General features: G+C 46.2%; 1 protein-coding gene across 2 annotated transcripts in view; it reads right to left on the bottom strand.

Annotated features, from left to right (window-relative positions):
* Def6 (DEF6 guanine nucleotide exchange factor) overlaps nucleotides 1-25,921 on the bottom strand; it is a 33,499-nt gene that overhangs the window by 2,574 nt on the left and 5,004 nt on the right. For both annotated transcript variants that reach the window (XM_004846719.3, XM_087210507.1), the window contains exons 2-9: nucleotides 19,508-19,648; nucleotides 18,783-18,968; nucleotides 17,009-17,245; nucleotides 16,783-16,929; nucleotides 2,332-2,440; nucleotides 1,895-2,193; nucleotides 639-805; nucleotides 337-535 (exon numbers count right to left, since the gene is read on the bottom strand). In XM_004846719.3, coding sequence (XP_004846776.1) covers nucleotides 337-535; nucleotides 639-805; nucleotides 1,895-2,193; nucleotides 2,332-2,440; nucleotides 16,783-16,929; nucleotides 17,009-17,245; nucleotides 18,783-18,968; nucleotides 19,508-19,648 — 1,485 coding nt within the window. The remainder of the gene's footprint in view (nucleotides 1-336; nucleotides 536-638; nucleotides 806-1,894; nucleotides 2,194-2,331; nucleotides 2,441-16,782; nucleotides 16,930-17,008; nucleotides 17,246-18,782; nucleotides 18,969-19,507; nucleotides 19,649-25,921) is intronic.

Here is a 25,921-nt window from a genome sequence, read left to right as displayed (position 1 = left end):
AGAATTTAAATCCTATCATATGGTGCTTCAGGCTCCAAGGAGTGGAATCCAAGTACTGGGACTGCAAGAGAGGGGCTTGATGAGCAGGAGGAAAATATTTTGCCCAGATTAATAATAATGTTAACACCGGCAGCAAATGTTCTTTAGCTTTACTACATAGGAAACGCCATGTTTTATCTTGTTTAATCATCGAAACAATGGAATTATCAGTTTCCTTCCCAGCTTAAAGACTTGAGCTCAGAGAAGTTAGGTAATTTGCCAGAGGTCACACAGCTAGCTGAGGACGGTGCCAGAGCTCCAGGGCATCAGCCTGGCTCATAGCCACGCGGGGCTCACCTCCACGTCCTCGTCCGCCCTCTGCCGGTTCTGCCGCACCTCCTCCAGCTGCTGCTGGGCCCGCTGCAGGGAGCGGCTCTGCTGCGCCATCTCCTGCTGCAGCTCCTGCTTCTCCTGCTGCGCGCGCTCGATGTAGCGCTCCTGCTCCCCCTTCAGCTGCATCAGCTGCTTCAGCTTCTCCTCCTCCTCCTCCAGCAGCCTGCCGGAGAGGCACGGTGTCGTCCTGCACCTGCACCTTGCGGGTGCTCGGCCAGCCAGAAGACGGGGTGCGGGGGGCGGGCGGGGAGCCGGAAGGGCCCTACCTGGCCTGTGCCAGCCGCACGGCCTCCTCGTCCCGCCGCGCCTTGACCTCCAGTTGCAGGGCTTCCTGCAGCCGTCCCTGCATCTCTTCCAGCTCCTGTATGCGCTGCCGCTGCCGGGCGGCCTCCTCCTCCTTCAGCTCCATCTCAGCCTGCATGGTGGCTCGGGCCTGTGGGGCGGTGGGGGATGCAGAACCAGGTCTTTAGGGGCGCCGGGGGCAGACAGGCTACTGGGGGTGAGGTCTAAGGGATTCCTTTATGTCAAGTTCCACATCTGACTCCTTCCGGGGAGCCAGAATGGGTTGGATAACGGGACAGAGGCCTCAAACTGCCCCCGTCACTAGCTTTAGTAATAACCGGTGGCATGGACGCCTGTCAGTGGAGACACCGACCTAGCATGTCCATAGGCCCTGGGTTCGAGCCCCAGCACGGCAAATATAAAAATATGTGTATATAATTAAATAGTATATGCCATGCTCTGTTACAATTAAATAAAAATATATTAAAATAAAGTACAATCACCTTCGCGGCACCAGCCCTAATAAATTAGCATTATAATATATCATTATGGCAGGTGCTAGGAAGGAGGTGACTGTAATTTTCACAACTCAAAGCGAACTCTGCAAGTGCTTCCTCACCTGACCTTCACCTTTCCTCTAAGAGCAAACAGCGCATCAGCATTTACTTCGGGGTGAAAGGTGCACAGAGGCCGAGTGACTTCCGGCTGCTCAGGGGCGGGCTGGCACTGCCTCGAGGTCTAGACCCGCTGAATCCTACATCTAACGGCCTCTGGGCCCTCCCGAGTCTCCGCTTGCGCCTGCCTATCTCCCGTCCCGGCCCCTAAACTGGTTTCACTGAAATCTTGGGAAGGGGAGTCTAGCCTCGGCCCAAACCCTTCCCAAACACAGGGTCAGGAGCGGCTCCTTGGGCCGAAGCACCGTCTCCTTCCCCCACAAGGTCCCTGAACCTGGATTCTACACCTGTCACTCAGCTCCAGCCCACCACCCCTCGCCTCAGGCTATCCTGCCTCAGCCGGCCTCCCGCACTCCCCTTCCTGGAGTCACTCCCGCCCTGGGCACAGACCCAGTCCCAAGTTCTTCTCCAGTCCCTCACCCCATACTCCACCTTAGCAGCACCCCTCAGCCCCAGGACTCGGCCCCTGGTCAGCCCCACCCACCAGCCATAGCCCCACCCCGAACACGCAATGCCCCTCCCTTAACCCACCCACCCGCTCAGGCCCCGCCCAGGGGCCGCAGCACCTGCTCGGCCTCACGCAGCTGGCCCTCCAGCGCCTCCTGCAGCTCGCGGTGCTGGCTGCGACGGCGCTCCTCCTCCTCCTGCAGCAGCCGCTCGGCCTGCCGTTGCGCCTCCTGCAGCAGCTCCAGCTCCTGCAGCTTCCGCTCCTTCTCCTCCTGCAACTGTTGCAGCCGCAGCAGCTCCTCCTCCTTGGCTGCCCGGCGCCGCTCCCGCTGCTCGCGCTGCTCGCGCCTCTTCTGCTTCAGGTCCTTGTGCAGTGACGCCTTGCCCTCGGCCTGCAGCCGGATGGCTGTCTGGATGGCTGCGTTGGACCGGCACGGGTCAGTGAGATCTGGCTCACCGCTGCCGCCCGGGGGCCTCCTCTGGGGCTCGGCCTGGTGGGGGCGCGCTGGCCCTCCGCAGAGGGGCGCAGCAGAGCCGCGGCCGCCTGCACACTCACCCGCCGTCCACTCCTGGCGCTGGCGCGTGTCCGAGGCGCTCATCTCGTACGTGCGGCTGGTGGTCTTCACGCAGAACATGCAGCGCTTCCCGTCGCGGTCGGGCAGCAACTGGGAGAGGCGGGTGGCCCCGCAGGCTGAGGTGAGGGCCACACCTGCCCCCCTGGCCAACTCTTTTCCCTTAGGGACACTGCCCATTCTGCCAGGAGCCTGCGCGGTTCCACGTGGTCCTGGTGGCCTCCACAGGCCCGAGTGTGTAGTGCGTGCTTGGACACTTCCATTGAGAGGGGCCTCACTACCTACAACCGCTCATTTCCAAAGGCCCTGCCCGGGGAGAAAGTTCATTCATTCCACAGGGGTTTTGGAACATCTACTAAATGCCAGTCATGGTTCTGGGGGTTTGGGATGCTGAGGTATGCCTAACGGACCACAACCCTGTCTCCTCAAAGCAGCTGCCACACATTGAACTTCTTCTGTTCCAGTATCTGTAGAAGTGATTTTTACCCCGAGGCAAGGTCTTACTATGTAGCCCTAGATGACCTCAATTTTGCAGCAATACTCCTGCCTCCGCCTCCTGATTGTTGGGATCACATGCATGAGTCACCACACCCAGCTTTATTTCATACACTACCCCCATGCACCTTCGCCAGGCAGGCGTATCAGCTCTGCTTTACGGAGGAAGAAATTGAGGCTCGATGAGCCCCAGAACTTGTCCGACTCGCAGGGCCTGTTAACGCAGCTGGGCGCTCTGCCTAGATCTGTGCCTTTTCATACCAAACCTGTTTCCTTACGTGACAAAAACAGACAGCCTAGGATGGCTATAATGGTAATTTTTTTTTTTTTTTTTTTTTTTTAGTACCAGGGATCAAACTCAGGTCCTTGCACTTGCTAGGCAGGCAGCAGAACCACTGAGCTAAATCCCCCGCCCTATAATAGTAATTTAAAAAATAAAACAGCAAGAGTTGCCGAGGATGTAGAGAAATTGAAATCCTTATACATGAGAATACAAAATAATAGAGCTGCTGAAGAAAACTGGCAGTTCTTCCAAAAGTTAGAATTACCATTTGATCCAGCATTTCTGCTGCTAGGATGTATTTACCCAACAGCAATGAAAGCATATCCACACAGAAACTTGCCCAGAGCAGCACTGTTCACAATAGCAAACAGGTGGAAACAACTCTAATATCCATCAATAGATAAATAAGCAAAATGTGGCATACCCATACAATGGAATATTATTCAGCCTTAAAAAGGAATGAAATTCAGATACATTCTACAATATAGATAAAGCTTGGAAACATTATGCTTAGTGAAAGAAGCCAGACACAAAAGGACAACTGCTGTATAATTTTACTACAATAAAGTACCTAGGATAGACAGATTCATAGAGACAGACAGTAAAATAGAGGCTACCAGGGCTCAGGAGATGGAGCGGGATGAGGATTATTACTCAGTGGGGAGAGAGTTTCTGTGTGAATGATGAAAGTTTTGGAAATAGGTAGTGGTGAGGGTTGCACAATATTGTCAAGGTACTTACTGCCACTGAATAAATACTTAAAATGGTTAAAATGGCAAAGTTCATGTCTGTTTAAAATACTGTTATTTTTATTTTTATTTTTTTGGTAGCAGGGATCGAACTCGGGTCCTTGCGCTTGCGCAGCAGGCGGCAAAACCACTGAGCTAGATCCCCAGCCAAAATACTGTTATTTGTTAGAATGCTGTTATTTTATTTTATTATTATTTTTTGTTTTGTTTTGTTTTTTGGTACCGGGGATTGAACTCAGGTCCTTGTGCTTTCGAGGCAGGCACTGGAACCACTGAGCTAAATCCCCAGCCCCTATTTTTTTTTTTTTGGTACTGGGGATCGAACTCGGGACCTTGTGCTTGTGAGGCAGGTGGCAGAACCACTGTGCTAAATCCCCGGCCCCTGTTATTTTATAGTTTAAAAAAAAAAACCCACCAAACAAAAAAAACGAAGTAATTGGGCCAGGGATTTAGCTCAGTGGCACCACGCCTGCCTTGCAAGCACAAGGTCCTGAGTTCAATCCCCAGTACCAAAAGATAAAGAAATAAAACCAAAGGAATCAACCTAATAGAGGAAGTGAAAGCTTCTACAGTGAAAATTATAGAAAGCTAAAGAAAGAAATTGAAGAACACATTGAGAGATAGAAAGATAGACCTCCCTTGTTCATGGATTGGCGGAATTAATGTTGTTAAAGTGGCCAAATTGCCAAAAGTGATCTACAGATTCAATGCAATCCTTCTCAGAATTCCAATGACATTCTTCACAAAACTAGAAAAAAAAAATCCTAAAAAAAAACCAAATAAAGAATTAAAAAAAATAATCCTAAAATTCATATGGAAACACAAAAGATGCAGAAGAGCCAAAGCAACCCTGATCAAAAAGACCGAAGCTGGAGGCATCACAATACTCAATTTTAAATTATGCTACAAAACCACAGTAACAACAACAAAGCAGGCATGGTACAGGCACAAAAAACGAACACCTAATGGGATAGAACAGAAGATACTTTTTAAAACCCACATAACTACAGCCACCTAATTCTTGAAAAAGGGGCCAAAAAACATTGGAGAAAGGACAGCCTCTTTAACAAAGGAGGTGGGGAATCTGGGTGTTGTGATATAGAAGATTTAAACTAGATCCCTATCTCTTACTCTGTACCAAAATCAATTCAAAATGGATCAAAAACCTAGGTATAAGACCTGAAATTTTGAAACTGCTGGAAGAAACCTAGGGGAAACACTGGAAGTCACAGGCACAGGGAAAGACTTCCTGAGTAGGACTCCAATAGCACAGGAAGTAATAGCAAGAATCAACAAATGGGACTACAGCAAACTAAAATTTCTGAGCTGGGTGTGGTGGCACATGTTTGTAATCCCAGAAATCTGAGAGGCTGAGGGAGGAGGATCACAAATTCAAGCCCAGAGTTTCTGTACATCAAAGGACATTACCAAGAGTGAAAGACAGTCCACAGAATGGGAGAAAATCTTGGCCAGCTATTCTAATGCAGAGGATTAATACCTAGCATATGTAAAGGACTCAAAAACAAAACACCCAAATAGCTTAATCAATAAGTAAGTGAATAAACAGACACTTCTTAAAAGAGGAAGTACAAATGGCCAATAAGTATATGAAAAAATGTTCAACATCTGTAGCCATTAGGGAAATGCAAAGCAAAGCTACATAAAATAAGCTGGGTGTGGTGGCCCACACCAGTAATCCCAGCTACTTGGTGGGTGGGGCTGAAGCAGGAGGATCACAAATTCAAACCTAACTTGGGCAAATTAGCAATATAGTGGAAACCCTGTCTCTAAATAAAAAGTAAAAGATGACTGAGGACCAATCCTCAATGCAAAAGCCCTCAGTTCAATTAAAAAAACCCCTACATTGAGATTTCACCTCATCCCAGTCAGAATGGTTATCATCAAGAATATAAAAAGAAGGGCCGGGCTGGGCTGGGGATTTAGCTCAGTGGTTCCACTGCCTGCCTTGCAAGTGCAAGGTCCCAAGTTTGATCCCCGGTCCAAAAAATATATATATATAAAAAGAAGGTAGTTGGGCCGGGGATTTAGCTCAGTGGTTTTGCTGCCTGCTGCGCAAGCGCAAGGACCCAAGTTCGATCCCTGGCACCAAAAAAAAAGAAAAAAAAAAAAAAAAGAAGGTAGTGCACGCCTGTAACCCCAGGACTCGAGAGGCTTAGGCAGGAGGATACCCAAAAGTTTGAGGTCAGCCTGGACTACAAAGTGAGACCCTGCCTCAAAAAATCAAAAACAAAAACAAACAACAGCAAAAACAACAAAAAACTCCTCTACACTACTGATAGGAATGTAAATTAGTACAGCCACTATAGAAATCATTAGGAGGTTCCCCAAAAAACTAAAAGTAGGGCCCCCAAAAAACTAAAAGTAGGGCCGGGGATTTAGCTCAGTGGTTTCGCCGCCTGCTGCTCAAGGGCAAGGACCTGAGTTCGATCCCCGGAACCACAAAAAAACCCCAAAAAACCTAAAAGTAGAAGCTGAGTGTGGTGGCGTATGCCTGTAATATCCCAGCACTTGGGAGTCTGAGGCAGGAGGATTGCTTAGAGTTTGAGGCCAGCCTGGGCCAGTGGATTCAAACCCAGTCTGAACTACATACCAAGACCCTGTCTCAAAAAGAGACAGATAGACAGACAGACAGACACACACACACACACACACACACACACACACACACACACACACACTTCCAGCACCCAGAAGGTTGAGACAGGAGGACTGTTGCAAGTTCAAAGTCAGTCTGGGCTACATAGTGAGTCCAAGACCAGCCTGAACTGGCTCCCAGCACAGAGGAGGAGGCTTGCAGGTCAACAGTGCCACCACTCCCAGCACAGAGGAGGTGAGCCTCGAAGGTGCCTGCAGCACCACCCCCCACCCCCCACCCGGCCACATGAGAAGACAAGTAAACAAGTCTCAAAACCAGACCTCCAGCCTGAGATTTAGCTCAGTGGTTCCACTGCCTGCCTCGAAAGCACAAGGTCCTGAGTTCAATCCCTGGTACCAAAAAAAAAAACCCCCAAAAAACCAAAACCAGACCTCCAGATCACCTACAGCAACCCCAAAAGGAAATGAGATGGAACACTCTGATACTCAACCACCTGGACCCCCTGAACTGGCAACAAAAGAGGATTTGGAAAAAATGAAATCAGAAATAATTCCTCAGATAACAGCAGAGACTGTGCCCATAGTGCAAGACATGATTCATAAATCTAGAGAGGAGCTGAGGAGCTTGACAGAATCCCAACATAAGAAACAAATGGAATCCATAAAATGGATGCAAACAGATTTCCAGGAGATTAAAAACTCCATTGAAAGTCTACACAGCAGAATGAGCCAATGTGAGCACAGAATTTCAGATATAGAAGATAAGATTGCAATTAGTGACCAGGAAGAGAAGAATTGTTTTAAAATTGTAAAGGAACATGAGAAATCAATCCAGCAGCTGCTAGATGATGCAAAGAAGAATAACATAAGACTGACTGGAGACAATGAAGAAACAGGAGAGAGTGCAGATGACATTAAAAAACTGTTCACAGGGGCCGGGGATTTAGCTCAGTGGTTTTGCCACCTGCAGCACAAGTGCAAGGACCTGAGTTCGCTCCCCAGTACCAAAAAAAACCCCAACTGTTTACAGAAGTAATGGGAGAAAACTTCCCAAGCAGGGGAAAAGAACTTGACATACAGATAAGTGAGGCATATAAGACTCCAACTACCCTTGATCAAAAAAAATCTAGGGCCAAGGATTTAGCTCAGTGGTTCCGCTGCCTGCCTCGCAAGTGCAAGGTCCCGAGTTCAATCCCTGGTACCAACAAATAAACAAACAAACTACACATAGGCATATAATTGTTACGATTCCAGAAACCCAACAGAAGAACAAAGTTCTACAAGCAGTTAGAGAAAAGAAACAAATCACACACAAAGGAAAGCCCATCAGAATCACAGTAGACTTCTCAAGGGAAGAAGCAACAAATTCCAAGCCCTAAAGGAAAACAGCCTCCAACCCAGAGTGATGTACCCTGCAAAACTATCTTTCAAAATTGATGGAGAAATAAGATACTTTCATGACAAAGAGGACCTTAGGAACTTAATGAATACCAAACCAGCACTCCAAAAAATTTTAGACAGTACCCTAGGAAAAGACAATGAGGATCACAAGCCCAGGAAGCCAAGCAAAATGAATCCATCGGGAATGACAAGAAATTAAATGCAAAGGGGGAGAATTTAACAAAAAGAAAAAGTCATGACAATGATAAGTTAATACGTATCAGTTATAACCATCAATGTTAATGTTCTCAACTCACCAATCAAAAGAAATAGACTGAGGGCCGGGGATTTAGCTCAGTGGTTTCATGGCCTGCTGCGCAAGCGCAAGGACCTGAGTTCGATCCCTGGTACCAAAAAAAAAAAAAAGAAATAGACTGGCAGAATGGGTCAAAAGCAAGATCCAACAATATGCTGCATAGAAGAAACATACTTAATTCAAAAAGAAACTCATAGACTGAAAGTTAAAGGGTGGAAAACAATACTCCATGCAACAGGAACCCGAAAAAAAGCAGAAGTAGCTATCCTCTTTGCAGATCAAGTGGATTTCAAACCAACACTGATTAAGAGAGACAAAAAAGGACACTACATCCTTGAAAAGGGAACAATCCAAGAGAAAGAGATGACAATCATAAATATCTATGCACCAAACATTAGTACGCCCAGCTATATAAACAAATACTAACGGACATGAAAAATCACATAAGCACTAATACAATAGTAGCGGGGGACCTCAATACCCCACTGTCACAAATAGATAGATCAACTAGAAAAAAAACAAGCAATGAAATACTAGAACTCAATCAAACTCTTGAACAAATGAACTTAACAGATGTTTACAGAGTCTTCCACCCCACAAAATCAGAATAAACATTCTTTTCAGCTGCATATGGGTTGTTCTCCAAAACAGACCACACACTCGCTCATAGAACATGTTTAAGTAAGTGCAAAGGAACTGACGTTATCCCCTGAATATTATCAGACCATAGTGTGATGAAATTGGAGATCAATAGCAAAATAAACCACAAAATTTCATAAACACATAGAAATTGAACAATACACTTCTGAATAACCAATGGGTCACAGAGGAAATTAAAGAAGAAATCAGACAGTTCTTCAGTTAAATGACAATGACAATACAACATATCGGAATCTATGGGACACAATGAAGGCAGTCTTATGAGGGAAATTCATAGCAGTGAATACACATATTAGGAAAACAGAACGAGCCCAATTAAACAACCTCATGATGAAGCTCAAGCTTCTAGAAAAAGAAGAGCAGGACAACCCCAGAGCTCATACAAGGGAGGAAATTATAAAGATCAGAGCAGAAATCAATGCAATGGAGACTAAGAGAACGATACAAAAAATCAATGAAGCCAAGAGTTGGTTCTTTGAAAGAATCAACAAAATTGACAAACTCTTAGCCAATCTTATCAGAAAAAGGAAAGAAAAGGCCCAAATCTATGCAATTAGGAATGAAAAGACCAGCAAAAATCCAGAGGATCATCAATACCTACTTCCAGAACCTATACTCCAATAAGATGGAAAACACAGAAGAAATGAACGGATTCCTAGATACCTATGAATTACCAAAGTTGAATGAAGAAGAACTAAAAATTCTAAACAATGCAATCTCAATCAAAGAAATTGAAAATGTAATTAAAAACTTATCAACTAAGAAAAGCCCGGGCCCTGATGGCTTCACTGCTGAATTCTACAAGACATTTAGAGAGGAACTGCTGCCACTACTGTTTAAACTCTTCAATGAAATTGAAAGGGAAGCAATACTCCCAAATTCATTCCTGGAAGCAAGCATCCTCAAAGCAGAGAAAGACCCAACTGAAAAGGAGAACTATAGGCCAATCTCACTAATGAACATAGATGCAAAAATCCTTAATAAGATACTGGCAAACAGAATGCAAAAGATCATCAAGAAGATCATACACCCTGACCAAGTGGGATTCATCCCAGGGATGCAGGGATGGTTCAACATACGCAAATCAATCAATGTAATACACTATATCAATACAGCCAAGGACAAAAACCATATGATTATCTCCATAGACACAAAAAAAGTGTTTGACAAAATCCAACATGCATTTATGATAAAAACCCTACAAAAAATTGGGATAGTCTCTACCTCAAACTGATAAAAGTCATCTATGAAAAACCAACAGCCAATATCATACTAAATGGTCAAAAACTGAAATCTTTCACACTAAAATCAGGAACAAGACAAGGATGTCCACTATCACCACTCTTGTTCAATATAGTTCTGGAAACATTAGCCACGGCAATTAGATAAGAGAAAGAAATAAAAGGAATAAAGATAGGAAATGAAGAAGTCAAATTGTCATTATTTGCAGATGACATGATACTCTATATAGAAGACCCCAAGAACTCCACCAAAAGTCTTCTAGACTTAATAACCAAATTCAGTCAAGTAGCTGGTTACAAGGTCAACACACAAAAATCAATAGCTTTCCTCTACACGAATGACAGACTCACTGAGAGAGAAATAGGGCAAATAATTCCTTTCACAATAGCATCCAAAAAACTTAAATACCTAGGAATCAACCTAATGAAAGAAATCAAAGACGTCTTCTTTGAAAACTATAGCACTCTGAAAAGAGAGATTGAAGATGATATCAGAAAATGGACAGACATCCCCTGCTCCTGGGTAGGAAGGATTAATATAGTGAAAATGGCCATACTTCCAAAACTGCTATATAGATTTAATGCAATTCCAATTGAGATCCCAGCAGCATACTTCATGGACCTTGAGAAAACAATCCAAAAATTCATTTGGAATAAGAAGAAACCCAGAATAGCAAAAGCAATTTTAGGTAACAGAGACATGGCAGGGGGTATCACAATCCCCAACCTGCAACTATACTACAAAGCTACTGTGATAAAGACAGCATGGTACTGGCAAAGAAACAGACCTGAGGACCAGTGGAACAGATTAGAAGATGGAGAAACAACTCCAGACACACTCAGCCATCTCATCTTCGATAAAGGAGCCAAACACTCTCACTGGACGAAAGACACCCTCTTTAACAAATGGTGCTGGAAAAATTGGGTTTCAACTTGCCAAAGATTAAAACTAGAACTGTATCTCTCACCATGCACTAAACTAAAATCAAAATGGATTAAAGATCTAAATATTAAAATAGAAACTCTGAACCAGTTGGAACAGAGATTAGGTAGAACTCTTTTTTTTTCCCATTAAGTTTATTGGTACATTTTATGTATAAAATACAGTTACATTCATCATTGGGATCTTGTACTATTACATGATGTATCTTGGTTCTTATTTTTCTTTCCCCTTCCCTTGGCCTCCCTTCACCTCCTCCACCCTTCCCTATTTGGAAAGACTTTGTTTCCATTTTTTTCCTTTTCTCATATTTTTTCTTTTCCCTTTTTTCCTTTCCCCTACCCCTCCCACTTCCCCTGTTCCTTTAGACCTTTACTTCCTGTTACACAATATCAATTTTACATTTTTTAAATTACAATATCAAGATCTAGGAGACATTACCACAGATTTTACAGAATTTAAAAGGATATAGAAAGCATATTTCAAAAATCGGTTTTGAAATAAATTTGACAACTTCTAAGAAGTACCTTGGAAGACAAATTAATGAAACTAACTCTGGAGGAAATATAAAATTTGAATAGCACCTATTAAAGAAAGTATATTCCTAGCTTGAAAACCTACCTATATGACAACAGCAGGCTCATATACATTTTAACTGATAAATTATATCAAACAATTAAAGCAGAAAAAAAGAAGGAACACTTTTCCCCTCATTTTAGGAACTCAACATTGTGCTAATCCTAAAACTGGGTAAAGATAATAGAAGAAAAAAGTATGAACATAGATAGAAATTTGTTTAACAAAACAAACTAATAGAAGTCAGATCTGGCAGGATGTAGAAAGTGGTTTTGTTATAGGGATGACAGTGTTGGTTCAGCATTGGAAGATCCACCCCCAAAAGTCATCATTTTAACAGAGGAAAGGAAAAAGCCATATGATCCTATCACTAGTTGGAGAAAAAATATTGGACTAAATTCTACAGCTGTTCATGGTAAAAGCTATCAGGAGACTAGAAGTAGAACGGAACTTTCTCAACAGATTAAAGACATGTACCCCATACTTCCAGCAGAACGCCTTATATGAATGGAGAAGATACAATGCGTTCTCCTTAAGGTGGGGAGCAAGGGCAGATATGCTTGCTCTTTATCTGTCCATTAAACTTTGAAACGTAGGCCCCACCAAAATAGTCTGGCAATAAAATGACACAATTAGGATAGGATTGGCAAGGTAGAAGCATAATCTTCATATGTAGATGAAATGATCATTTACAGAGAAAATACTAAGAAATCTCTAGGAGCTCCTAGAACTTGTATTTGAATTTAGCAGGATTAGAAAACACAAGGTATATATAAAAATTCAGGTCTGTGTATACTTGCTATAAATGAAGAATTGGATATTGAAATTTAAAAGTTATGTAGGAGTACAAAGGATCTAGAAAAGTTAAAAAAAAACAAAAACAAAAACAGTGTTGGAAGACGTTTAGTACCTAATTTTAAGACTTCTTCTAAAGCTACACTAATCAAGGCACTGTTGGTGTTAGGAAAGACATATAGATCATGTGAATAAAACAGAGAATCTAGAAATAGAACCACACATACATGGTCCACTGAGTTTTGAAAGATTATTTAACATTAGCATTTTATAGAATATAAACTCAATTCAAGAGCCAAGGAAGAGATAGTGTTTTCAGCAAACGGCACTAGAACACCTGGTATCCGTATATAAAAAATTAAACTCAACCCTTTTTTTCCATACATGAAAATAACTTGAAGGGATCTATGAACCTAAACATGAAAGCCTAAAAGTATAAAACTTTAAGAAGAAATTATAAGAGAAAATGTTTATGAACTCAGGGTAGGCAAGAACTACCTAGTATACAAAAGACATGATGTATAAAAGAAAAAAATTGATGAGATTCCATCAAAATTTAGAACTTTAAATGACATCATTAAAATGAAAAGTAGTCCTTAAACAGACCATATTTACAATGCATATAACCTATGACCAGAATATATAAAGAATTCTTACAGCTTGTTAATAGACAACCCAATTAAAAAGTAGACATAAGAAGATGATAAATAGCAAGTACAGCACAGGGAAATGTGTGCAACTCTAGAATCAGGAAAATACTAATAAGTACAATAACAAGATTGAATTATACACTCATTAGGGAGATGAAGTTTTTAAGTTTTAAAAGCCTTGTCTTGACTTTTTCTTTTTGTTGGATTCTCCCCCTTTGCGTTTAATTTGTCACACCCAATGGATTCATTCTGTTGGGTTTCCTGGGGTTGTGATCCTCATTGTCTTTTCCTAGGGTATTGTCTAAAATTTTTTGGAGTGCCAGTTTGATATTCATGAAGTTCCTGCGATGCTCTTTATCATGAAAGTATCTTATTTCTCCATCAATTTTGAAAGATAGTTTTGCAGGGTAGATCAATCTGGGTTGGAGGCTGTTTTCCTTTAGGGCTTGAAATACATCACTCCAAGCTCTTCTTGCCTTGAGGGTTTGCCATTGAGAAGTCTGCTGTGATTCTGATGGGCTTTCCTTTGTATGTGGTTTGTTTCTTTTCTCACTACTTGTAGAATTTTGTTCTTCTGTTGGATTTCTGGAATCCTAACTACTATATGCCTATGTGTAGATTTTTTTTGATTAAGGCTAGCTGGAGTCCTATATGCCTCACTTATCTGTATGTCAAGTTCTTTTCCCCTCCTTGGGAAGTTTTCTGCCATCACTTCTGTGAACAGTTTTTTTTATGTCATCTGCACTCTTTCCTCTTTCTTCATCGATTCCAATCAGTCTTATGTTATTCTTCTTTGCATCGTCTAGCAGCTGCTGGGTTGATTTCTCGTGTTCCTTTACAATTTTAAAGCAATTTTTCTTTTTCTGGTCACTAATTGCAATCTTTTCTTCTATATCTGAAATTCTATCCTCACATTGGTTCATTCTGCTGCGCAAATTTTCGATGGAGTTTTTAATCTCCTGGAAATCTGTTTGGATCTGTTTTATGGATTCCATTTGTTTCCTGTGTTGGGATTCCATCATGTTCCTCAGATCCTCTATTTTTTTATCTGTGTCCTCTCTAGATTTATTAATCATGTTTTGCACCATGAGGAAAATCTTTGCTGTTATCTGAGTAATTATTTCTGATTTCATTTTTCCCAGATCCTCTTTTGTTGCCAGTTCAGAGAGTCCAGGTGGTTGAGTATCAGATTGTTCCATCTCGTTTCCCTTTGGGGTTGCTGTAGGTGATCCAGAAGTCTGTTTTTGAGACTTGTTTATGTGTCTTCTCATTTCCATGGGGGCGGGGGGTGGTGTGCTTCTGGCGCCTGCACAGCTCAGCTTCTCTGCCCTAGGAGTTTGGGACGGCAGCAGGGGAGCTTCCTTCCAGGTTCTGGGACTGGCTCACCTTCTCTGCCCTAGGAGCTTGGGATGGCAGCTAGGTCGAACTCTCGAAGACATCGGTATAGGAAAAGATTTTATGAACAAAACCTCAGTTGCCCGTGAACTAGCACAAACAATCAACAAGTGGGATCTCTTCTTATTAAAAAGCTTCTGCACAGCAAGAGAAACCACCAGCAGTATGAAGAGACAACCTACAATATGGGAAAATATCTTCACCTGCTTTTCCTCAGACAAAGGTCTACTATCTCGAATCTATAAAGAACTTAAAAAGATCAGACCTCCCAAATTTAAAGACCCAATCCGAAAATGGGCATCTGAAATGAACAGACATTTCTCAGACAAAGAAGTAGAAATAGCAAATAAATACATGAAAAAATGTTCAACATCACTAGTCATTCGAGAGATGCAAATGAAAACAACGCTGAGATTCCACTTCACTCCAGAAAGAATGGCTGCTATCATGAAATCAACCAATAACAAATGCTGGTGGGACTGTGGGGAAAGAGGAACCCTGCTCCACTGCTGGTGGGAGTGTAGACTGGTGCAACCACTGTGGAAATCAGTATGGAGATACCTCTAAGAACTAGGACTGAAAGTCCCATTTGACTCCGCTATTCCACTGCTGGGGATCTTCCCCAAAGAATTAAAAGAATCATACCACAGTGATATATGTGCACCCATGTTCATAGCAGCACAGTTTATGATAGCTAAAACTTGGAAACAGCCCAAATGCCCATTAACTGGAGACTGGATAAAGAAAATGTGTTTTTTTTTAATAAAATGGAGTACCACTCAGCCATAAAAAATGAGAAATTAGAGACATTTATAGCTAAGTGGATGCACATTGAGGTGATACTCTTAAGTGAAATAAATAGGACACACATGTATAAATACTGAATAGTTTCTCTGGTGTGAGAAACTGAAAGTGTAAATAAGGACTAAAATGTACAATAGGTAATGTGAAATAGGAAGAAAAGGGCAAAGGGGAAGGAAGTGGGAGGGGTAGGGGAAAGGAAAGAAGGGAATGGGATTTATATGAGAAAATGGAAAAATAGGAACAAAGTCTTTGTAAATAGGGAGGAATGGAGTGGTTGAAGGGAGGGCAGGGGAAGGGAGAAAAAATAAGAACCAAGAGAGATTATGTAAAGGTGCAAATTTCCAATGATGAATGTCATTATATTGTATACCTAAAATGTACCAATAAAATAAAATTAATCAAAAAAAAAAAGACCAGCCTGAACTACATAGTGAGTTTCAAAAAACTAACCAAGGGCCTGGGATTTAGCTCAGTGGTTTCACTGCCTGCTGTGCAAGGGCAAGGACCCAAGTTCAATCCCCAGTACCAAAAAAAAAAACTAGCCAAACAGGGCGGAGGATTTAGCTCAGTGGTGCCATGCCTGCCTCGAAAATGCAAGGTCTTGAGTTCAATCCCTGGTACCAAACAACAACAACAACAACAAACTAACCAAAAAAACAAACAAACAAAAACTAAAAGTAGAACTACTGTATGACCCTGCTATATCACTCCTTGGTATGTGAAAGTCAGCATACCATAAGGATAGCTGCAAACCTATGTTTATTGCAGCACACCTCACAATAGACAAAATATGGAACCAGCTAGGTACCCATTAATAGATGAATGGGTTTTGTAAAATGTTGTCTATATCCACAATGGCGTATTATTCAGCCATAAAGAACAGGCAAATGGTTGTAACTGGAGATCATCATGTTAAGCAAAATAAGTGAGACTCAGAAAGATACGTATCACACAGTTTCCCTCATATACAGATTCATTAAAAACAAAAAGATGGCATACAAGTAGAAAGGAGACGATTTTACACAAGAGGAAGGAAATAAAGGAGAGTAAGAGGCTGGATATGACCTTGTGTGTGTGTATGACAACATCACATTGAAACCCAGTATTTTGGTAAAATTATAATAGACACTAATAAATATATGTTTTAAAAATACTGTTGTTAAGCCTCTAAAGTAATAAAGCGAGCAGTGGGGAAAAGGGAGATGAGAAGAGTATGGAGGAAGAACAGCAAGGCCTAGAGCCGTCAAAGAGAATTCAGGTGGAGGAGAAGGACCTCTTAAGGGGAGTCTACAGGAGGATTGGCTGTGCCCTGTAGGCATCAGCCCTCCCTTCTGAAATATTCAGCAGAAGCCATTGTTCACCAATAGTTTCGGTATTTGATTTGCGGCTTTAGTTCTTTTAAAGGCAGATGTGGTGGAGAGAGGCCACGAGGGCCCGGTGTATCTGGGTTAGGCTACCCCGTGCAGAAAGTGGGGTACTCCGCTCCCCCGCCTGTCCCCTGCCCATACCGCCCTGGGCCCGGCTGGGGTCCTCACCTCCACGCAGCAGTGGGCGTCCAGAGGGATGGTGCCCCTCTTCTCCTTGCAGTCCTCGCTCCCAAAGTAGCACAGGCAGCTGGGCTGCAGCTGGAACCAGCGCTCGGTCCAGTTCCTCCTCAGGTGTCCTCGCTTCCACAGGTAGCCCTGCTGGCCACAGCCAGTCAGCAGCTCCCGAGGCCCTCACCGCCCTCCTGCAGCCTCCCCTCGCGCCCGCCGGGCCGACCTGCTTCAGGACGTCCTGGATGAGTTCCTGGTAGACCTCGTGGATGGCCATGCTGAGGGTGTCCTGCCCCACGCCCCGCAGGCAGCGGCCAGAGTTGAAGAGCTCCAGGAACTGCCAGACGCTGAGCCCCCCGGCGGCCTGTGCTACCTGGCCCTCCTGGGCCAGCAGCTCCTCGAGCTCGCCCAAGCCCAGCTCCAAGCTCATGCTGCTGAGCACCTTCTTCACCAGATATTCCACCTGGAGGGGAGAAGGGAGGCCTTGAGAGCACAGCGGACTGCGACGGCACTAACACCAGGGGGCGCTCCGTCAGGCTCCTGCAGGCTGGGCAGAAGGGATGAGGGACAGGGGTTTGGAAGGCCAGGGGGACCAAGTAGAGACCAGGACAGGGATTCAGGAGGAGGCCCCGGGGCTCCAAGCCCAATTCAAGCAACCTCATCCCCTTCCCAGCCAGTCTCATTCCTCTTGCCTTGAACTATGACAGGGTGTAGTGGGGCGCTCAGAGCTGGGGCCAGGGAGAGGCAGTGAAATCACAATGTTAGAGGAGGCACAGGAACCCGTTCATCCAATACCCTCACTTTGCAGATGACAAGAGCAAGGCCCAAAGGGGGAGGTGACTTGCTTTAAGTCACAGAGCAAGGTGGGGGCAGCCAGAACTCCATTTGGATCTCTGGATTCCCATTCCAGTCTGTATTCCAAAGCCCAGTCCCTAACCCTGGGAATCCTTCCCTTGCAGGAGGGCAAGGGGATTGGGGGTGGGGGTAAGCAGGGCAGGGACAGGAAACCCATACAGAGGAACAGGAAGTGGTGGTTGGGGTACGTTCTGCTGCTGTGTGCTCTCACTGCACATTGATCTCAGCACCAAGAAGCCTCCAGCCTCTGAAAGGCCACCTGGCCCAGACTGGCTGGCATCAGCCAGGGTGTCTGTGCAGGTGGACACGTGTCCCTCTCTTGCCAGCAGCTTCTTGGGAAACTCTTTGGGACACTCATCCTGGGGACCCCTGGGTCTCAACTGGGGTTTAGTGGAGGGCATCAGCTCAGGGCTCAAGTGGTTCTCCCTAAACAGAAGTGGTGAGACATTCCAGGACTTCTCGTGAACAGCTCCCCTGTGTGCCCTACTCTAACGACCTAAATTCACTGTGGTGCTGCCAGAGGACTGGAGTCAGAGAAGGCTGAGTGGGTGTGCAGGTGGGCAGGCAAGGGGCTGCTCTGACTTCACCCATGAGCTGAGGAGGTGGGGGCCAGATTCTTGGCATCTCCTGTCAGGATGCCCCCTCTCTGGGAACCTGCACTGTGTCTGCCCCAGTTCTCCATGAAGAAAAGACAGAAAGGGACAATCCGGAGCCAGACACAGAGGGACAGACTTGGGTCCCCACCTTGAGTAACTGGGGAGTTACTTCCTGTCTCAGAAAGGTCTCCCTTCCCCTTATAAACCACCTTCCTAGACTACCACAGTGCCTGAAGTCCCACTATTTGATCTCAACTGGTGTCATTTTAAACTGCTCGGCGATGTAGCAGGCATTTATGCTTCTGCTTAGTAGTCTGAGGTCATTTTCCTCCCATGAGTTCCAGCAGAACCTGATAGAAGGGTCATTTGGTTCTTCTGGAGCAAGGCTCAGCTGCTCTGCTATGAGCAGTTCCAGGTGTACAGAGACAGCTGGTGGGGACAGGTAACAGCATGGGGGAGACAGTGAAGAAAGGGGATGTGGCCTTTCTCATGGTTTTGCTAGGGCCTGGCCCCAAGTGACTCAGTCCCTCGGTCTGTCATCACCCTCACCTCATCAGGAACCATGATCAGCGGGTACTTGTCCTCAGACAGGAAGTTGAAGAGGCACCAGAGGCGGAAGGCATCCTGATTGGATAGCATGCTGTTCCCGTTGCTATCTGCTCGGTAGTTCTTCTTGGCCGTCAGCGTCCAGCACAGCTCATCAAAGTTCTCTTTAACGAAAGCCCCCTCCTCCACCTGCCACCAGGTCTGCACGTCAGCCCACTGGCCCTTTTCTGCTCTAGGACCAAATGAGGCTCCCTCATGGTTATCTGGATTCATCTACGCCCCTGCTCTCCACCCTGCCAAGCCCAGGCCTAAATGTGAGGAGTCCCTGAGCTGATTACCAGGTGACTAGCTGGTTCCAAATCCCAATCCCCCAACCCACGCCACCTGACAGAGTGGGGTGGGAGGGGGACCCTGGGGGGGATTGGACAGCCAAGGAGAAGCTGGGAAGACATTGTGGCTGGAAGCTGGGGGAGGCCTCAGCAGAGAGGGGCAGAAGGTTACAGGAAGGACGAGATCCAGAAGGAGGTGAGGACACTGATGGTGAGCTCAGGGGCCCAGAAGGGGACAGGTGGCTGATGTGGAGGATGGAGATGAGAGAGGAGGGATGGACAGAGCAGGCAGAAGCGAGAGTTTACTGGAAGGAGGGAAGAGTTGGAGTAGCAGGGTACTAGGGTGCTGGCCTGGCTGGGAGAGGGGAAGGCTAGGGCTGCCTCCCAAACAGGCCCCACCTTGTCCAGGATGTACTTGTTGAGGTAGGGCATGTAGCCCTGGCTAGACACCGGGCCGTCGTCGTCATCTCGGAAGTGCTCTTCCAGGGCCACGGGGTCATGCGGGATATGCAGGACGGTGTACAGGTTGTGGGACAGCACCTGAGACAGGGAACAGTTTGCCTTCCTGCAGGACAACCAAACCTGGGCCCGGAGCCAGTGCCCACCTCCCGCTCCTTCCCACCCATCCCGGCTGAGGGCCCTGCACACACGGTTCAGTTCAGTGATAATGACAGCGTGCATATTTACAATGTGCCAGGCCCTGAGTTCGGTACATATCTTTTTTTTTTTGTACCACGGATCGAACTTGGGGCCTTGCGGCTGCGAGGCAGGTGGTGGAACCACTGAGCTAAATCCCCGGCCCCTCTGTACACATCATTTGCTTAACCTCCTTGACAACTGCTCATAACCCCATTTTACAGATGCAAAAGATCTGAGGTGTTTCTCGTTGGCAGAGCCAGCAGAGCTGGGATTCAAATGTTGGCGATTATACTGTTAACCACTTTATCAGATGTCAGTGAGCTCTTTCTACAGACAAGGACAATGCAGCTCACGGGATCTGGTACCTTGCCCAAGGACCACAGTGAGGAGAGCTGGGATTCTGATCCAGCTCTGTCAGACTCCAAAGCCTGAGTGCTTCTGGCAGAGCTGGGCTATCTCAAAGCGACCCTGAACTCCTCATCATTTCCAACAGACTGCTGTGTGCCCAGCACAGGGTGTGTCTGATCTGGGAAAGGCCCTCTGGTAGATCAAAGGGAACTGGGCACAGTGCCACAGGCCTATAATGCCAGTACTTTGGTAGGCTGAGGCAGGAGGATCCCAAGTTCGAGCCCAGCCTGGGCAACTTAGCGAGATCCTGTCTCAAAATATATAATAAAGAAGGGCTAGGGATATAACTCAGTGGGAAGGTCCTGGGTTCAATCCCCAGTGCCACCGAAAAAAGGGAGTTGGAGAAGACTCAAAGGTCAATCCAGGAGACAGAGAGCAAGCCTTGGAAGGAATGGTAGTCATGACGGTATGCAAGGAAAACACAGTTTAATTGAACATATGCACGCTATTAGAACCAAGGGCTGAAGTTTGAGGAGACCTGATAAAAAATAAAATGGCCTTGGGGAAATTTATCACAGACAGCGTGGATGATGAAAAATACTATGACACACTATGCGCCAGCCACTGCATGAGGCCTCCCCATTTTTAAAAATCTATAGGGTGTTCGGGCCGGGGATTTAGCTCAGTGGTTCCACCGCCTGCCTCGAAAGCACAAGGTCCCGAGTTTGATCCCCAGTACCAAAAAACAAAAAAACCCCTGAGGGGTGTTAGAGATGATGGAGGCCCTTGCACATGACGGGGAGGTGCTGTGCGGCTGAGCTCCGGCCCCAACCTGAAGTGCTCCGTATACCCCTTCCTAGCTGTAGCACCACTTCCACATGCAAACATTCCTGGTTCTCAGGTGAAGATTCTGGGGTGGAGCCAGGTGGCCCAGCTCCAAAGGCTGCCTCCCTGTGAGAATCCTGATCCTGACACTGTGTGGTGAACTCTGGAAAGGGGTCTCCATTCATTTCTATGTCCCACGGCACCTATGCCTTCTGCACAGCAAATGCAGTCAATGATCAATCAATCAATCCACACTGTCCTAATTGAAGAGCCTCTGCCATATCAGCAGTTCACGGTGGGGTCGGTTCCTCGGAAGCAGGGCCAGCACGGTCATAGATATGGTGCGTGCACCAAGCCTTTTTATTCTCTTTAGAGGAGCAGGAGAGAGCGCCGAGACTTCTCCCCAGTGTTCTCCTGGGCATCAGATTCTCCTTGGCAATGTGGGCAGGGGGCCCCATGAGGGGTCAGTGTTTCTCTCTCACCTCAGTTCCCTCTGGGCAGCCACCCTGGAATTTTGGCTGTGTGAGCCAATACACAGCCTCTCCCGAAAGTCCCTGGGGTTTGGTTTCTATCAGTTGTATCCAGAAAAGTCCTGACGAATGGATTCGTGGTCTTGGAATACAATCCCCACTCTATGGGGTGTGACTGGCTCATGGCCTGGCATTAAAAATCTAGGGTGACCGACTCAAGAAAGTAATAGTGCCAAACACCCACCGGCTGCTTTTGAAGGGACAGGTGTTATTCTACAGGTTTCCTATATGCCCATCTGGTGTCCCTTGGCCTCTTTCCAAACTACCCCATGTCCTTTTTTCCTTCTCTTTCTCCTTTTTTTGGCTGTACAGGGATTGAACTGGGGCCTTCACTCTGAGCTACATTCTCAGCTCTCCTCCCTTTTTAATTTTGAGACAGGGCCTCACTAAGTCACTACATTGCCCAGGCTCGTTCAAACTTGGTGATCCACCTGTCTCAGCCTCCCAGAGTGCTGGGATCACGGGTGTGCACCATCATGGCTAGCTCCTTATCTCCCTCCCCCCTTCCTTCCTTTGATTCATTTGTTTGTTTGAGACTAGGTTTGTTATGTAGTCCACGCTGGCCTTGGACTCTCTATGAAGTCCAGGCTGACCTTGAACTTGGGACCCTCCTGCCTCTGCTGAGATTACAGGCATTCAACATCACAACCCAAGCAAGCCTCTTCTTAAAGCAACTCTTGAGGGCCCGGGGATGTAGCTCAGCGACAGCGCACCTGCCTGGCAAGCAGAAAGTCACGAGTTCAATCCCTGGTACAGGGAGGGGGGCGCCTCTTGAGGAAGCTGCCTGCATAGGCCCTGCTAATAGCTACACTCCATTAAAGGGAGGGGACATGGAAGACCAGGGATGTCCACTTGCTGTTTGTGGGGTCTTGGATAAAGTCTTTCACCTCCCTAGGCCTTGGTTTTGTTGTCAATGAAACAGATACTAATACCCACCATGGAGAGGGGGCCATGAGATAATAAATACATATATGGAGTTCCAGGCTCAGGTCTGCACAGAAAATATGTAAGTTCCCTTCCTGTCTAGAAAGTGCTGCTTTTTGCCTAACACATCAACACACATGCTACCAGGCGTGGTGGTCCACGCTTATAATTCTAGCTACTCAGGAGGCTGAGGCAGGAGTAAGAAAAATTAGAATCAATTTAGAGACTTAGTGAGATTGTGTTTTTAAAGGGTGGGGCAGGGGCTGGGGATTTAGCTCAGTGGTTTCCCTGCCTGGTGCGTAAGCACAAGGGCCTGAATTTGATCCCCAGTACCAAAAAAATAAAATAAAATAAAAGGATGGGGCAGTACATAGTCCCTGTGTTGAATCTCTAGTATTTAAAAAAAAAAAAAAAAGAAAAGAAAGAAACAAATTGACACAGATGTAAAAGACAGATAATATCAAGTACTGAGGAGGTTGTGGAGAAATGGGGACTCTAATGTCCTGCTAGCAAGGTGTGAATGGATTGTCTTTCTGGAATGCAAAAATCTATCAAACTTGGATGTGATTTTTACCCCTCATTTCTAATCACTCATTCCTGTAGATGCTCAGGCTGGCCTTGAACTTGCAATCCTCCTGCCTCAGCCTTCTGTGGAGCTGGGATTACGGGATGTGCTACCACCACACGAGGCCAGAAATTTCATACAGTGCAACCTAATGTGTTTATTTCCACATAGGAAAAAATCCATAACACTCAGCAAACTGGACAGATCTCACCCCTTGACCCCACTCCAGGGAGGGAGGAGGGAAGGGATTTTCATCTTCTTTAATACTGTATGCTTCTGTGCTCTGATTTTTTTTTCTACCAGGAGCATATATTATCTTTATGACAAAATCTTTAAAACAATACAGATTAAAAAAAAAAAAAAAAAGCAAAGGGTGCCATTAGTCACAGCTATTAATTTGCACTGTTATTTTTATTTTTGTTTTTGGTACCCGGGATTGAACTCAGGACCTTGCACTTGCAAGGCAGGTGCGGTGCCACTGAGCTACATCCTGGGGCCTAATTTGCCCTGTTATTAAGTTGTTCTGTAAAGAATTCTCGTGCTGTCCCTGCTTGTGAGAGTGGCACTGGGTGTTGTACATTTCCCAAGGACAGCAAGGACTCGATCCCAGCCCTGACCCCAGGGCCGGTGTAACGTCCTCACAGGCTGGTTGTCTCTGAGTCTAATGAAATGCCCTCATGGCTTCCCATAGCCTTGAAAGCTGGAGTCCTTCCAGAGGGACTTGGGTGCTGTCTCCTCCCTTCCTCTCTCTCCTTTCCTCTCCTCTCCTCTCCTCTGCTCTCCCCTCCCCTCCCCTCCCCTCTCCCTTTCTCTCTCACCTCTGTCCAGCCACCACGGCCTCTTCCTTGCTGGCCCCTGTTCTTGCTTCTGCCTCCGCTCTTGCTTTTCCTGCAGGCTGGCACATTCCTCTCCCAGGTCACTGCATGCCTCGAACCTTGTCCTCTTTCCCATGTTACTTAGATGTCACCTCCTCAGAGAGGGCTGCCCTGGCCATCTTGCCGCAATCTATGGGCCATTCGACTTTGGGGGAACACTTTAGATCTAAACTCCACACTTGCTGGCCCCGCTTCTGTTCTATGTCCTCATGCCAGGTGCCCTTTTCCACCAGGACAGGCTTCTTTTTTTTTGGTACCGGGGATCAAACTCAGGACCTTGCACTTGCAAGGCAAGCACCAGAACCACTGAGCTAAATCCCTGGCCCAAGACAGGCTTCTTATTTACTTATTTTACCATCTGTCTCCTCTGTCTAGAGTGTAGGCACCATGAAGATGGAGAGTTGTCACTCACTGCTGCCCACTGCTCAATAAATACCCAATGAATGGACTCAAAGACTTCATGGGAAGAAACAGAAAGAAACACAAACACCAGACAGACATGCAGTAAATCTCTCTGAGCAAATTATCTTCCCCGGGCCTCAGTTTCCTCCCACCCCAGAAGAGAACCTGCCGCACAGCAGCACACAGCTCTCTGAGCTGCTTGCTTGCTTGCTTGCTTGCTTGCTTGCTTCCTTCCTTCCTTCCTTCCTTCCTTCCTTCCTTCCTTCCTTCTTTCCCCTTCCAGGACTGACCTAGCTGGGTTCTCACCTGCACTGCTGAACTTGTGAGCCCAGGGCAGAAGCTCTGACCCCGTGGGCTGTCAGTGTCAGGAGGGAGGAGTTCAAGGCTCCAGAAGAGCAGCTCTCCCTGGAGCTCACAGATCTCAGCCTGCCAGGCTTCCTGTGCCAGGCTGGGGTGGCTCGGGGAGAGGGGTTAGGCTGGAAAGGAAGCAGCTAGCAGGAGCTCCCTGGCAGATCTCTATCAGTGCTCCATCACTGCCTGGGCCTGGAGGCAGGGCTCTCATTAGCCTCGTTTTCCAGGTGAGGACCTCCGGGCTCAGGGCGTGGAGTGTCTCACCCCAGGTCTGGCTCCAGAGCCTGCTCCAGCACCAGCATCACCTGGCCAGCTGCTGAGACTGAAATGAGCTACTCTGCCCTGACCTCCTGACTCAGAGTGTCCAGGGGTGGCCCCAGGTGTCTGTGTTTTTCCCAAGCTGCTGTCCAGACTCTCTCAGAAAGGAGGCCACAGTGCCCCCACCCACAGGGCAGCCCCTGGCCTGTGGTGAGCTGCCAATGACCTGGAGAGGCTCCATGTATTCCCTTTCCTCGGAGGGATGGGGGTGGGGAGTGGTTCTTCTCTGGGAACTTGGACTCCTCTAAAAACTCAGGTGCAGGTAAAAGGGTGGGTGTTAGGTCCACGCTGACAATAAGAAGTCAGTAAGGCCGGGCATTTAGCTCAGTGGTTTCGTTGCCTGCTGTGCAAGCGCAAGGACCCGAGTTCGATCCCTAGTACAAAAAAAAAAAAAAGTCAGTAAGGAGCTGGGTGCCTTGCTCACACCTGTAATCCCGGCTACTCAAGAGGCCAAGGCAGGAGGATTGAGAGTTCGAGGTTGGCCTGGGCTACATGGCAACACTTTGTCTCAAAAAAGCCAGTAAAGGGCCGGAGATTTAGCTCAGTGGTTTCGCCACCTGCCTCCCAAGCGCAAGGACCCGAGTTCGATCCCTGGTACAAAAACCCCCCAAAAAACAAAAAAACAAAAATCAAAAAACCCAGTAAAGACTGCCTCTGTAGTTCCCAGCCTTTGGGGTCCTATACCTGGGAGCTGAAACAGGTTGGGGTGCATGTGTGTGTCCATAAAAGCACCAAGCAAGGACTTCAGAAAGAATAAATGATCTCTCCCTTCTAAATAGACTATGGTCTTTAAATCAGCCTAGATTCCAGGCAATCCTTTCAAGAGATCCTTGCAAGAGATACTCTGTGTATTCTAGTGGGAAATGAAGTGCAGCTACGTCACAGAAGAGGGCTGGGGACTAATATGGGAGTGTGTGGATTAGCTGTGCAATTTACTGAGAGCAAAGAAGGGGCTAGAGGAGTTGGGTGTGGGGATCAAAGGGAAGACAGAGGCCCAGAAAAGGGATTTCATTCACAGACAGGCTCAATAATCCCA

This window comes from Heterocephalus glaber, unplaced genomic scaffold (genome assembly GCF_053883595.1).
Source record: "Heterocephalus glaber isolate CG9 unplaced genomic scaffold, H.glaber_assembly_v1.0 deba00001141, whole genome shotgun sequence".
In the NCBI taxonomy this organism is placed as follows: domain Eukaryota; kingdom Metazoa; phylum Chordata; class Mammalia; order Rodentia; family Bathyergidae; genus Heterocephalus; species Heterocephalus glaber.
Note: the sequence above shows the minus strand (reverse complement) of the source record. Positions and strands in the feature narration are given on the sequence as shown.